Source organism: Chiloscyllium punctatum, chromosome 23, assembly GCF_047496795.1.
Source record: "Chiloscyllium punctatum isolate Juve2018m chromosome 23, sChiPun1.3, whole genome shotgun sequence".
In the NCBI taxonomy this organism is placed as follows: domain Eukaryota; kingdom Metazoa; phylum Chordata; class Chondrichthyes; order Orectolobiformes; family Hemiscylliidae; genus Chiloscyllium; species Chiloscyllium punctatum.
The window spans coordinates 69861186-69875323 of record NC_092761.1 but is presented as its reverse complement, the minus strand read 5'-3'; the positions used below and the strand labels follow the sequence as shown (position 1 = coordinate 69875323).

Genomic DNA, 14138 nt, shown 5'->3' with positions numbered 1-14138 from the left:
CTTGTCAAAGAGTGCTTGATTGGCTGTATTGTGCTTTGGGACACCCTCATAACAGAAAAGTAGTTTAAAAATGCAAATATTTTCCTCTATCTTTCATGGCAGTGGAACTAGTGGGGAAGGGAGATGTTATTGAAAAGCTTCAATGAAATACTGCAGTGCACCCTATGGACATTACATTCTGCAGCCTCATGTGGCACAGACAGAATGTGCAGGATACACTGGACCAAATGATAGTTGCTCCAGTTGAGCACTTTTTTAAAAAAAATCGATGGTGTTGACTTTCTCAAGTAATGGCTGCTCCTGCAACAATGATGTTGATTTGATTACTCAAGTTTTGTTTTTCATCAATGGCAGAATCCCAAGATGGTGGGGGAATTTAATGAGATTGGGCCCACTGAAAATCAGTTGTAGATAAACAAAATTCTCTTGCTTGTAATGTTACTGTGCCTTTGATCTGATCCATCACATGTTTGAGATATTCATTTGTTGTATGTACAAATTGAACTTGCCAATTAGCAAAACACTTGGATGTCATTAAAGTGGTGCTGTAGCCTAGCTTGTCCTTCATTATTGGAGAGGATGTGAAGGAAGCTTAGCATTATGGAAGCATTAGCAAAGATTTATGAACAGTTCCACTCCTGACCTTGTAACTCAGATAAAGGTATTGATCTGCCAGTTGAAGATAGTCAAGCTAACATTGTTTTCTGAGGAACTCTTGCTTGTGACACCTGTTTTGGGCTGTTGTGACTGGCATTTGATAGACACAGCCATAACCATTTCTCTATATGTCTTTCTGATTCCAGCTACTGAGGGCTTTTCTATTTCATTCAATCATTATTTTGTTTTTTGAAGGTTGTTTTGACAGCATACTCAGCTGAATTTGGTCCACCTAGCATTCAGTTATCATTCTCATGACCATTCATAGATTCAATTAAAAATCACACAACACCAGGTTATAGTCCAACAGGTTTAATTGGAAGCACACTAGCTTTCGGAGCGACGCTCCTTCATCAGGTGACAGAAGGAGCATCGTTCCGAAAGCTAGTGTGCTTCTAATTAAACCTGTTGGAGTATAACCTGGTGTTGTGTGATTTTTAACTTTGTACACCCCAGTCCAACACCAGCATCTCCAAATCATTCATAGATTCAAGTTGTATTGGAGGTGTGGACTGGTAGAATTCGAGGCCAGTGAGTTGATGTCACTCAGTGCACCATTACTGATTCCTTTCCATCATTTTAATTCATAATTGGGAGGAGGCAGAAGTTTGGTACAGAATGATTAAGAAGGTTAATTTAACATTTGATCTGTAGTAGAAAGTACATAATTAAATAGTGAGGTTATTCAGGGTAAATTCACAAAGGGAATTGAAGATAGGTGTGTACACATATGGAATCTTAGCGCAAAACTTAGAAAATTATTGATTTGATTTCAAGTCCACCCCTATTTCTTGCTATCGGTGGAAATTTCATTTTGTAACAAATTGTAGATGTGAGAACACATTCTTTAAACAAAAAAAAGTATACGATGAAAACTTGATATCTCTGGGAGCCACCTACCTTGGGGAAGGGGCTTGCTTGTTACTGACCCTCCTGTACAATACCAGCCTTTAGAGCAGTTCCCACTTGTTGTGCTTAGACCAGTCCCTTCACAAAACTGACCTAAAAATATTCCAATGTTTTGAGGAAAATGTTAGAACAAACTTCAATAACATTTGATTCTATTTTTGACTCACTAAAAACTTTAGTGGACGTTTTACTCAAGCTCTCACATAGCTGATATATATCTGATATGTAAGAACCACACAAAGCAGGAGAAAATCAGCAGGTCTGTCAATACCTGTGGAGAAAGAAACAGAGTTTAACCTTCCCAGGCCCATATGACTCTTTTTCAGAAGAATGTTAAAAACTGATTAAAGAAGAATACATTCATTGCTGATAATGAGATAGCCAGAGTTTGTACTTATATCTGCAATATGATTAAACTATCACTTCAGAAAGCAGAAATGCAAATACTTTATATCAACTTTCCTCTTCTTCTCTGCATTTATTTGATGCAAAACATATTCCTTATCCCCTACTTTACATTTTTGTAATTTTACCATTTTCCCAAGATGTAAATTATTCCTTATTTCTTCCTCCTCAAAAAAAATTCTCAGTTACTTATAATGGAAAGAGATTTTCCTGCATCTTGTTTCTCAACATGGACCAGATGTGCGACACTCTGCAACAGGACTTGGAGGAGAGGAGCCCTGTCACCAGAAGACTAGGTTCAAGTTTGAGAATTCTAATCCCAATGCTAGACTGAATTCTGGGACAGAGACACAGAGATTGCTGTGGTGGGATCCTGTAGCAGATTTTCAAAGGCAGAGCTGGTTAAGAGACAGCAACATCCAATCAAACCTCAGACAGTCTGCACATCCAGGAGCATCCAAAACCTTGGGCAGCTGCCAGCTGCATTGAGAGAGAGGTGGACCCACTGTTGGTGGGGAGTTGAAAGGGCACCCACTGAAGACTAGTAAAGGTTTCAAACCATAATAGGTGAACTGCTACTATTGCGGAAGGGAGTCTCTCAACAGGAATAGTCTGCAGCTATATTTGTGGCTGTCACAGGTGAGTAACCCATAATTTGCTACTTTGAAAGATGTCCTTCCAGACTCTCACCAATCCAAATATGGGATCTAGTCACTTCAGGAAGTCCTGTCCACCAACTGGAAGACCTATGCAGCACGTGAAGTGTCGGCGCTTTTTATTGGCCAAATTGGCCACACCCTTCTAGGGGTAAGCTTGACACATTGGGCGGTAGTAGAAATTGCCAGTACACCCTGGCTCAGGATAATTATCATACTCTTAGTGTCTGGTCTCACATTATGGATTAAAATTGTGATTATATTAGAAGTCAAAATATATAAAATAAATGGCTTGCAACTGAAAGCAAGCTGAAATTATAAGAAATGCATAAAAGGTACAATATTCTTGACATAATATGAAAGTGTTTATATAATGTGCACTTTGTTAATTTACAAGAATTTGAGAATCTTCTTTGTAAGAGCAAATATAATAAAACACCGCGGCATTCACAAACTAAAATTAGAAAATATTGTAACTGTTTTCATAATGGCTTATAATTGTGATGTTAATGTCTTCATTGATAATTGTTTAGCACTGCTGGCTATACCCTTTTTACTGGCTTAATATATATTAGTAGAATATCTGCTTGCAACTTACATGAATAATAAATAAAAACTTTTGTTATAAAACACAATGCTAAGTGGGTAGTTTTGAACGATATATAGTTTTAAAAAGAACTGTGCACGTTTTAATCTGAGTGCCCAAGAGTCATTTCTGAAAGCGTACTTCCTAATTTAGCATTCCCACTTACCTGGAGGGCAAATTAAGCAGTCAGCAGGGCTTTGCTGACCAGGTAAACTATTATAGGTCCCAGGGGGACAATGGTATTCTTCTCCAAACTGGGTGCGTTCTGGACAGAAGTGACCTGTTGGGCATTTCAGTGGGAAGGGGTTCGAAGTTCCACCCAAACAGAAATATCCAGCTAAGCATATTTTGCAGTCACTCTGACCTGAAAATTGTTCAAAGGCATGTGCAGTTAGATAGAAACATACAGAGAGTGCTTCAGACACACAGAGAAATAAATGTCTGTGCTTATTTATTTAGTTCCCTTTGCCCACAGATCAATAAAATATATTTTGTTGCTTAACCACATTTCAGGGAGACTTTTTAACAAGTTTCATTATATAGGTTAATCCTTGTATGTTTCTTAAGTTTTCTTCAGTGCAATGTTTATTTTCATGGTAATACAAATAAATATTTCAGAGAATGTTTCAAATATACTCTCTTTGCTGAAGCCACATTAAAATAGTTTATTACAACTCATAAGCAGATGCCATTGATATACATTCTGCTATTAAAAGTCCCATAACTAGGTGTGATGCACTGATTTCACACTTGAAAAGGAATTCAATCATCTAACATTCTATTATATGTTCAACCTGGGAGTAAAGATTTATTCGAAAGTGCAATATGCTGTGACATGGGTTGTTCCCAGGCACAAAAGAAAGTGACAGATTTCAATTATTAAAAATTATGAAAAGAAGTACGCATATTTCAAATTACTTTAATTATTCACAATGGTCAGGCAGCCAAATTATTTAAACAGATATTAATGTGATGTGATTCATATTTCCATATTTCAAGATTAATACAACTTAAAGACGGCATCCTATTTTCATTTTTTATGCAAGACTGGATTGTACCTATTTCTGAATTGTATGTTCCAGGAGGACATGGTATGGGCACTGTAGAGTTCCTGGGGCAGTAGGCACCTACACTACATTCACTACCGTTCCCTGTATGATCCAAATACTGTGAGGGCCGTGGTGAGTTCACTCCAGATTCACAATAAAAACCAGGATCACAAGGACCTTCAACCTCGGAAAGGCCTGGACGACTACAGTAGAAACCACCTAAGAATGAACGGGAGAGAGATTTTATTGTTGTTTCCTAACAAACTACATTATAAATGGCACAAAACAATTTTAATTTTCTATCTTACAGATTATTTTTCTTGCAAGTTTACATATTTATATGCTATTCATATTAGAGAAAGTTGACAATGAACTATTTTCAGGTTTCTACTCATGTTGCTCTTTTATTGGAAGCTAGTAAGACCAAACTCTCCCCCCACCCCAGTGTTGCTCCACCAATCAACAAGTTTTTCATAATGGTATATTTTAAAATTTCATTAAATGCTTAACAACAATCTTATAAGGACTTTATTTTTAATTCTTATGAAGAAACATTATGGAAAATTAAAATTTTGCTTGCATAACTAAAAACTTTCAGTACACATACATCATGTTTTAGTAACTAGTCTGAAGATTCACCAATCTAACCAGACAATTTTGACATGGAACAAAGAATTAAAGCAACATAGTGAACGAATGCATCATACAACTTTTGAGTTTGTGAAGATCTATAAGTAGTACTAAACACAAGTGAGAAAGATTATAATTAATTATGATTTGGTCTCCAAAATATTTAAAAATGGAAGCAAAATCATTACCATCAAGGACCATTTGTAATACTCTCACCAAGGCATGGAATGCAGTCAGACTTCTTCCTTAGTCCTCTGGATGCTCCAAATGTCCCAACAGGACAAGGTTGTGGGAAGGTACCAGAACCTTTTGGACAGTGTGAATCTTGAGGGCATGGCTCTACTCTCTCTCTGTCGAAAAGGAGAAGAAAATAAACATGTTTGGAAATGTTAACAGTTAATCTTCAAGAAATAGATGCTGAAATTGATCTTCAGCATTGGCACCAAATGAGAATTGGAACTGAATCCAAATGGACAGGGTGTGAAACAGCTGATGATTCCATAAGACCATAAGGAACAGGAGTTGCTATTTTGCCTCTTGAGTCTACTGTACCATTCAACAGGCTCAAGATTGATCCGACACTCCTTACATCTGCTTTCCTGTTGTGATTCATACTGCTTCATACTACTATTTGAAGTCAATTAGTAAACATTAGGACTACAGTGATAAACAGAATCTGTTGCTTGTTAATAATAAGTAGCTAACATAAGGCTTTGACAAAGAGTCAGTTAGACTCGAAACATCAGGACTTTTCTCTCCTTACAGATGCTGCCAGACCTGTTGGGATTTTCCAGCATTTTCTCTTTTGGGATTAGGCTTTTATAATTCTGTTCAGAATTCTTGCACAGGCAGAAGATAAGCATGTAGATGTGGGATTTTCAGGAAGGTCAGGTGAAACGCAGAACAGCAGATAATTCTAACTTAGGTAATAAAGAGGCAAATCAAGAGCTTTCTTCTGTGCTCACTGGAATTTTCCCATGAGCAGGGTGGCCTGCATAGAGACTGCAGTACAGTGAGCGGGGCCAGGAAGAGGTTGGCAGGAGTGATCTACATTTCATTGGGCTAGGCAGACTCACTCCACAACCACAGGCAATTTGATGGTTGGGCCACAGCTGCTGGCTAGCCATTTCAGAGGTGGCCCCTCCATCATCATAACCAGACAGCTGTTCCAATTTTTAGACTTAAAATGTTTTTACCTTCTCTTCGGAGGTGTTTCCACTATGAGGTGCCCTCTCCTTCCAACCTCGGTCAGTGCGATTGTCTCCTGTCAGCCCTCCCTCTAGTTCTGGAACTGACCTGCCATCCTTAATTGGATGCCAAACACACCCTCTTGCCATTCTAGGCAAAATCAAAGTCAGATCACTGCTCTCACCATGGTCCAGAGTATCAGCTAATTGACCCCGACATCAGAATCCTGACCTATATCCAAATATCAGCCAGGTACACCCAAAAAGGGGGCTAAAGCCTATTTATCAGAAAGCCAAGTTCAATTTAAATTAAAGTGATTACTTTATTTAGGTTTGGGAATCATTTAACAGCATGCATTACTTAAACAGTTTCACAGGCATTTGTATGTTTTAGCTTCATTTTGAGTATATTAGTTGAAACAGTTATAAAAGTATTAAAGAATGACTAAACATTTCTGGAAAAGTTTATTCGTCTGTGCTTGAACTCCTGATAAATGTGATAATGCTCATTCTGATGTTCTTTTTTTTAGTTTGAGACAATACATAGTTCCATTCTGCAATCTTTTGTTCTTTGTTCATACTTGTTTTCATTCCTTCTCTTCCAATCCAACTTCACTTTGTGGTACTCTGATTCAGGGTTGGACTATTGCAAGTTGAAAACTGTACTTGTACATAACCTCCAGACAAAACAAAGTGGTGTTATACTCTTTACTTCATATCTTACGTTTTGGTGCAGAGAGATCCTTCAGGACAGATGTTACATTTTTCAGCTCCTGTATGGTTCATAGATGTCCCATTCTGACATAATTTGAGGCCAGGTGAAGCCAGTGGACAATAATAGCCGACAGGACAAAGGTCACCTGGATTCACATAATATGAAAAACAGTGACTCAAGGGTGAAGAAAATACAGAGTATTAGTAATTGCTGTTTCTTTTTAGCTTGACTAAAAGACTGTTTTATATGTTTTTCCTTACTATGCATTCTGCAATCATTCTGACTTGCAAATGACCTTAAACTTTATTTCTGCACATTTTCTGAACTTAGTATGCCATATTTTTGAACCCTTCAAGTTAAAACTTGGGAAAGGCAAATAGGAAGGGAGGGAGAAGGTGTAAACTATTGGGCTTTGCTTAGGGACCAAGTGGAACTGGAGTAGACAAACTCTGCTCCAACATTTAGGGTGCATCTGAACCTTAAAACCATTTTCCTGCCTTTGATTTCCTTGACACTTTAACCCCAGAAAAATTTATCAATCCCAATCTTGAAAGCTCCAATTTTTCCTGATTCTACAGTAAGTGAGGAAGGGAAAAGGAGCTGCAGATTTCTATGACCCATGGAATGAGCGGAAATTATGTATGCTGATACAATTACAATATTTAAAAGGCAACTGGATGAATAGAAAGGGTTCAGAGGGATGTAGGCCAAGTGCTGGCAAATGGGACTAGATTAATTTAGGATATCTGATCAGCATGGATGAGCTAGACCGAAGGGTCTGTTTCCGTGCTGTATATCTCTATGACTCTACAATTTATGAAAACACGTTTATGGAATACCCTAGCTATATTTTAAGATTACAGCCTCCTATAGTCAATGTCCCAACATAGGTGATGAGAGCTATCAAATCCTTTTAATATTTTAAAACTTAAAAGTTGCTATAGCACTTCGAATTTGAAACAGAAGTATTACGAGATCTAATTCCTCAAGTTTGAAAGACTTTTGTATTAATGTCTTAAGAATACCATAAGTAAAATTAAAATGATCAACTTCTGTTGAAATCAGATTAGAACTGACCAAATCTGCGAAAAAAAATTATACATAGGTTTCAATTAAAGTCAGAAGTGGGGCTTTCAGGTGAGTATTTAATATAGAAGAATATACCAACAGAAACAATAATTATACTTTCCATTCTGAAGTGCAACATTTCCAAAACTGCTCCAAAGTAGAGGAAAGGAGAGTGATTAGAATTCAGAGAATTGATCATACTAATGGTCAAAAAGATAGGCTTTCAAAGGCTGGAGAGAAATACTGCAGAGAGAGATCTAAGGAAGGAATTGCATACAATTGGATTGAAATGTCTGAGCATCCTCCCACAATGAAAAAAAAGTAAAAGGTGGATATATGGAGAAGTATAGAATATTATATTATGTTTTGAGGATTTTAAATTCAATGCATCAGGGGATCTCAATGCCAATGCATTTTTGACTAGGGCAGTGATAGTGTGGTTCAATGTGTTACCAAGTTCACGACAGAACAGCATGCTAACAGAGATCAGTGCTGACGGTTGGTACATTCAGGAAAAAGGATGGGTGACTGATATTTCAGGGAAGTTGGAGATTGTGTCATTTGGATGTCAGAAGCAAAATAGGAAAATTATTGGGGAGGGAGAATCTGGAGGCAGCGAAGAGGTGGAACTGAGAAACACATAAGGCAGGGTGCAGACAGAAGTATGGGAACAGGAACTGGTTTTACCAAAATATCAAATTATGTCTGATCAACACTCCAATTCAATTTTATTTAATGCTTTGATATTGATAGAATTTTTCAATTGTAACACCAGTTAAGAAGAATATTAGAATATTTTCACTATTTCACAGCTTTGGCGTAGATTATTTCAAGAGACAATTGCAGTTACTTGCATTGTTAATACCGTCTGTAATAAAATCTGCTACCTGTAGCACCATCGCGGGGCGTTGCAGTCTTTGCTCCATTCAAACAATAAAATCCTGGGTCACAAAAACCTTCGACACTGTCCTTGCCCGGTTTCTTACAATAGAAACCTACAAAAACATTCAGATAGGCACGTCACATGACAGCTCTGACGTGCGACCTCAGACTATTTGAGAAAGCAGGAGTCATTGTTCTTATAGAGACAGTGATATGACTCAACTTGGCGTAGAGAATAAATTCAAATGAATTTGAAAATACTGATCTTAAAATGCCACCTTAAATATTACTAGGTACACTTGAAAACCATTCATAATAAAAACTGTGGAAGACACAGCACCTGAAGGACACAACATGCAATCTTCTTCACTTCTTCCCCCTGTTGTGGCTCGGAGTGTTCCAGGTGGACATGGAACAAGGTGAGTTGTAGCATTGGGGCAGAAGTGACCAGGAGGGCAAATGTCACCGAAGACAGATGCAATGGGAGTGGGCGTTTTAGATCCCTCAAGACAGTAAAATCCTAAAGAGCAGAGAATAACGTTTATGAATAAGAAGCAGGAATAAACCATTCAGTCCCTTGAGCCTGGAAAGTGATAGCGGAGCATGGTAACATAGAGAATATGGGCTCAGTATTTGGGTTCTCCACTAAAATCTGGTATGGGCTAACTTCAAAAATGCATTAGTAATTGATAGATTTTTTTTAAAAAAAAGAGTGCTGCTTATGGGTAAGCCAAGTACACACTGTTGAGAATTATTTATCTTTCACTTTTATTTAAGGTTTACACTTGGCCTTCAGGCGAAGAAATAAACTTGCCTTGATTGAAATCCTCAAAATGCCCAGGGGTCAACAGAAACATAAAATAAGTACTTCCTGCAAGTTATAATACTGAATACAAAATATGAAGGTATTAATGACATTTATCCAATGGAAGCTCTGTGGTATTGTACTTCTCCCAAGATATTCGTTTGGCTGAAATTCAAGAAAGATTAGAAACGCTAAGTGGAGAAATTGAAACCGAAAGATGTGTGGATGCTGTAAATCAGAGACAAAAATAGAAATTGCTGGATAAGATTAGCACGTCTGGCAGGCAACTGGAAGTTCAGGGTCTTTTTTGCAAACAGAATGCAAGTGTTCTGTGAAGCAGTCGCCCAGTTTACTTCATTTCCCCATTGTAAAAGAGACCACATTGTGAGCAGCGAATGCCGTAGACTAGATTGTGTGCTTCACCTGGAAGGTATTTGTGCCCATGGTTAATGAGGAGGGAGGATGTGAACAGCAAAAAACAACCCTGAGCTTCCAGTTGCCTGCCACTTCAGCACACCACCCTGTTCCCTGACTAACATCTCTGTCTCTGGCTCGCTGCAGTGCTTTAGCACAAGCTGGAAGAACAACATCTCATTTTCTACTTGGAGACCCTGCAGCCTTCCATCAACTTTAGGATTTGAGCTCTCACATGTCCCTACCCCAACCCTCACACACCAGACCTCATTATCACATATTTTGCGATTACACACTACCCATCGTTAACCACTAACAGTCCCCATTTATAGCTAGTTACCCTCCTAGCCAGATCCTTATCCACCCCTTTGTCTGCCCTACTGCTCTGGTTTCTCTTTGGGCTCTATTCCCACCTAATATTTACTCCCTACCCCTTCCCCCACCCTATCTTCCGCATAAAACCCCACATTTTCTTAGCTTCCATCCGTTTTGAGGAAGGGAGACTTGAACTGAAACGTTAACCAGTGGAGAAGGAGAGCAGCACAGATACACCTGGTCACGGGCAGACGAGTGTATCCGCTCAAGGATAGATTACCTGTTTGTGTCCTGACCGCTCTTGGACAGATCCATCGTTGTCAAGCCGGTGTTCTTCTCTGACCACTGCCTCCTGCTAGCTGACTGTCACCTACAGGACGAGCAGCGGGCTGGTAAGGGAATGTGGAAGCTGAACACAAAGCTGTTGACCCCAGGAAACATTAAGGAGCTCAAGAGGGACTACGCAGGTTGGAGAACTGTGAAGCCCCTCTTTGAGTCCCCAGCGGACTGGTGGTAAACAGTAAAAGGGAACATCAAGAGGTTCTTCATCCTCAAAGGTGTTCAGGAGGTGAGAGAGAGGAGGGGAAAACTGTTCCAACTCCAGGAAAATATGCAGAACATGCTCCTGCTGCAGACGATGGGGGTCGATGTCACGGAGGACCTCAAGGAGGTGAAGGGCCAGCAAGCCTCGCTCTTTGCCTCAGAAGCCTCCAGGATAATCTTCCGGTCCAGGGTCCGCTCCGTGGAGCAGGACGAGACGTGCTCACGTTTCTTCTTCCAGAAGGTGCACAAAGAGCGCTCTGGGCCAACCAATCTTCGATTCCCATCACCTTCAGGACGGACCACCTGAAGGTGCTGGATAATTGGTAGGGGGGGGGGGGGGGGGGGGGGCTGTGGCATGCGCCAAGTCTTGGGAGGAGCGTATCAGCAAAGTGAGGCAGAAACTGGGCAGATGGAAGCTACAGACACTCTCTATCACAGGGAAAAAACCTGGTCATCAGGTGTGAGGCACTGTCATTGCTGTTATACGTGGTACAGGTCTGACCTATTCCCAGAACCTGTGCTGCTGCAGTCACCTGGGCCATCTTCCATTTTATATGGAGATCAAAGATGGACCAGGTCTGAAGGGACTCGATGTAGAAAGATCTGGGCAACGGGGATAAAAAACACACCCAATGCAACTCTCACCCTGATGGCCACCTTTACGTGTGGCTGCATCAAGCTGTGCGTGGATCCCCGGTATGCAAACACCAAGTACTGAGGTTATACCTGTCCCTGGTGTTGCGAAGGATGGGCCTGGCCTCGCTGCCGCAGAATGGTCCAAGTAGTTCCGGATCACCGGTCCTTCGTGGAGAAGTTTATGAAGAAAAACACCTTTGACCACAAGTCCATCAGGAAGTGGTCAGCACGTAGTGTCCTTGAGACCCTTCGGGAAAAGGAGAGGGCGGATCCTATCGAGCGGTTCTCTGAGCAGACTGTCAAAGTCATTTGGCAGAATGCCTCATCGCCAGAACTTTCCAACAAGCACCAAGACATGGCTTGGTTGGTGATGAGAAGGGCTTTGCCTGTGAGATCCTTTATGCACGCCCGGACTCTCTGCCGCACCGCATGCTGCCCTCGAAGGGGCTGCGGGGGGGGGACGAGACTGTCACACACCTCCTTCTGGAATGTGCCTATGCAGAAGAAGTCTGGAGAGGAATGCAGTGGTGTTTGTCAAGGTTCGTCCCGAGCAGCGCCATGACGCGGGACTCCGTGCTCTACGGTCTGTTTCCCAGGATGCACACAGATGAACATCAAATGTATCTGGAGGATCATCAACTCAGTGAAGGACGCTCTCTGGGCAGTCCAAAACCTGTTGATCTTCCAGCTGAAGGAGTTGACCCCGACTGAGTGTTGCAGACTGGCACATTCCAAGGTCCAGGACTATGTGCTGAGGGACGCACTGAAGCTTGGGGCAGCTGCTGCCAAGGCACGGTGGGGAAAGACCACTGTGTAACATCTGCCTGCCTAAGAAGAACAGGGGCCCTGCCCAGTCATTTGAGCTCCACTGATGCCTCAGCAGAAGAGCTGGATAGTAAATGTACAGACTTGTATATAGGAAAAATACATTTCGATGTCTGTATATAAAGCAATGCAATGTGTGCACAAGAATGGCAAGACCAATTGTATAAGAGATCCAAATAATTTTATGAATAAAGTATATTTTTGAAATTAAAAAAAGTTAACCCTGTGGAGAAGTTCATTTTTCTTTTTATTAGCTACCAGTAACCTTTCATGATTCATCATGAAAAGTCTGAGGTCACTTTGCCCATGACCTCCAGGATTGCTATAGAAATATTAATTATTTTCATGAGCATGGAATAAAAACTCGAAACGTTGAAGCCAAGTTTAAACTTAGCCAGACTCCTGCAATTTGCAAACAGCTGAGCTGGAAAAGACAGTATTCCTGCAGCCAGACCTTGAACAATCAACTTCTTGTTGAAACCCGAGAGGCTTGGAACTGCCTGGCCAGGTGCTAACAGCCACATTATTTAAGAATAAACTATTGCCTACTCCTCTAGTGGAGCTGCTTTGTTAGAAGAATGCTGCACAGATTTGGTGGCGCCCAGCTCAGTAGGAGGTCACAGGTACAGTGTGACAAGGATGGCACTTAACAGTTGGAGATTCAAAACCATGTTCTGCAACCTCCAAATATGGAATGCAGTCAGCTCACTGGATCTTCCTGCCCCTGCTTGATGACAGTATTGGAGACAGGCGACAGAATCTTCGGAAAAAACACAAAAAGAATAAAAGGGACAACCTTGAGCCCCAGCTCACTTGGCTTTTCACACCTTCTTCCCATGGCATCTCCAGACCGACGACCCAAAGACCAGAAACAGCCTTTGACAAGAGGGGAAGCCCAAATCAATTACTGCAGATCCTGAAACATCATCCAGACCTCAAAGACCAAGGAACGGCTTGTCTCAGCCTTACTGAAAGTTATAAGATTCATAGAGATGTACAACATGGAAACAGATCCTTCGGTCCAACCCGTCCATGCCAACCAGATATCTCAACCCAATCTAGTCCCACCTGCTAGCACCCAACCCATATCCCTCCAAACCCTTCCTATTCATATACTCATCCAAATGCCTTTTAAATGTTGCAATTGTACCAGCCTCCACCACTTCCTCTGGCAGCTCATTCCATACACGTACCACCCCCATGTGAAAAAGTTGCCCCTGAGGTCTTTTTTATATCTTTCCCCTCTCGCCCTAAACCTATGCCCTCTAGTTCTGGATGCCCCAATCCCAGGGAAAAGACTTTGTCTATTTATCCTGTCCATGCCCCTCATAATTTTGTAAACCTCTATAAGGTCACCCCTCAGCCTCTGATGCTCCTGGGAAAACAGTCCCAGCCAATTCAGCCTCCCCCTATAGCTCAAATCCTCCAACCCTGGCAACATCCTTGTAAATCTTTTCTGAACCCTTTCAAGTTTCACAACATCTTTCCAATAGGAAGACGACCAGAATTGTATGCAATATTCCAATAGTGGCCTAAACAATGTCCTATACAGCCGCAACATGACCTCCCGACTCCTGTACTCAATACTGCGACCAATAAAGGAAAGCATACCAAACGTCTTTTTCACTATCCTATTCTAACTGCGACTCCACTTTCAGACAAATTCAGCAGTCGGGACCTGGAGACAGGGTATAGCAAATCCACAAAAGCATGTGTGAGAGTAGATAAATAGTTTAAACTTGACACTGTTAACTTAGAGATTTAAGACTGTTTACTGAAGAGCCCTGTGAAGAGACTGGTAAACTTTAACAAAAGTATAATATTAGATGCTGATAACTATTGTTTTTCTTTTATAA

General features: G+C 40.8%; 1 protein-coding gene across 1 annotated transcript in view; it reads right to left on the bottom strand.

The window, feature by feature from the left end:
* Window positions 1–14138, bottom strand: part of LOC140493956 (uncharacterized) — a 145597-nt gene that overhangs the window by 123849 nt on the left and 7610 nt on the right. Inside the window, exons 6-10 of the mRNA XM_072592908.1 lie at window positions 12992–13042; window positions 9099–9264; window positions 8750–8857; window positions 4359–4481; window positions 3380–3577 (exon numbers count right to left, since the gene is read on the bottom strand). Coding sequence (XP_072449009.1) covers window positions 3380–3577; window positions 4359–4481; window positions 8750–8857; window positions 9099–9264; window positions 12992–13042 — 646 coding nt within the window. The remainder of the gene's footprint in view (window positions 1–3379; window positions 3578–4358; window positions 4482–8749; window positions 8858–9098; window positions 9265–12991; window positions 13043–14138) is intronic.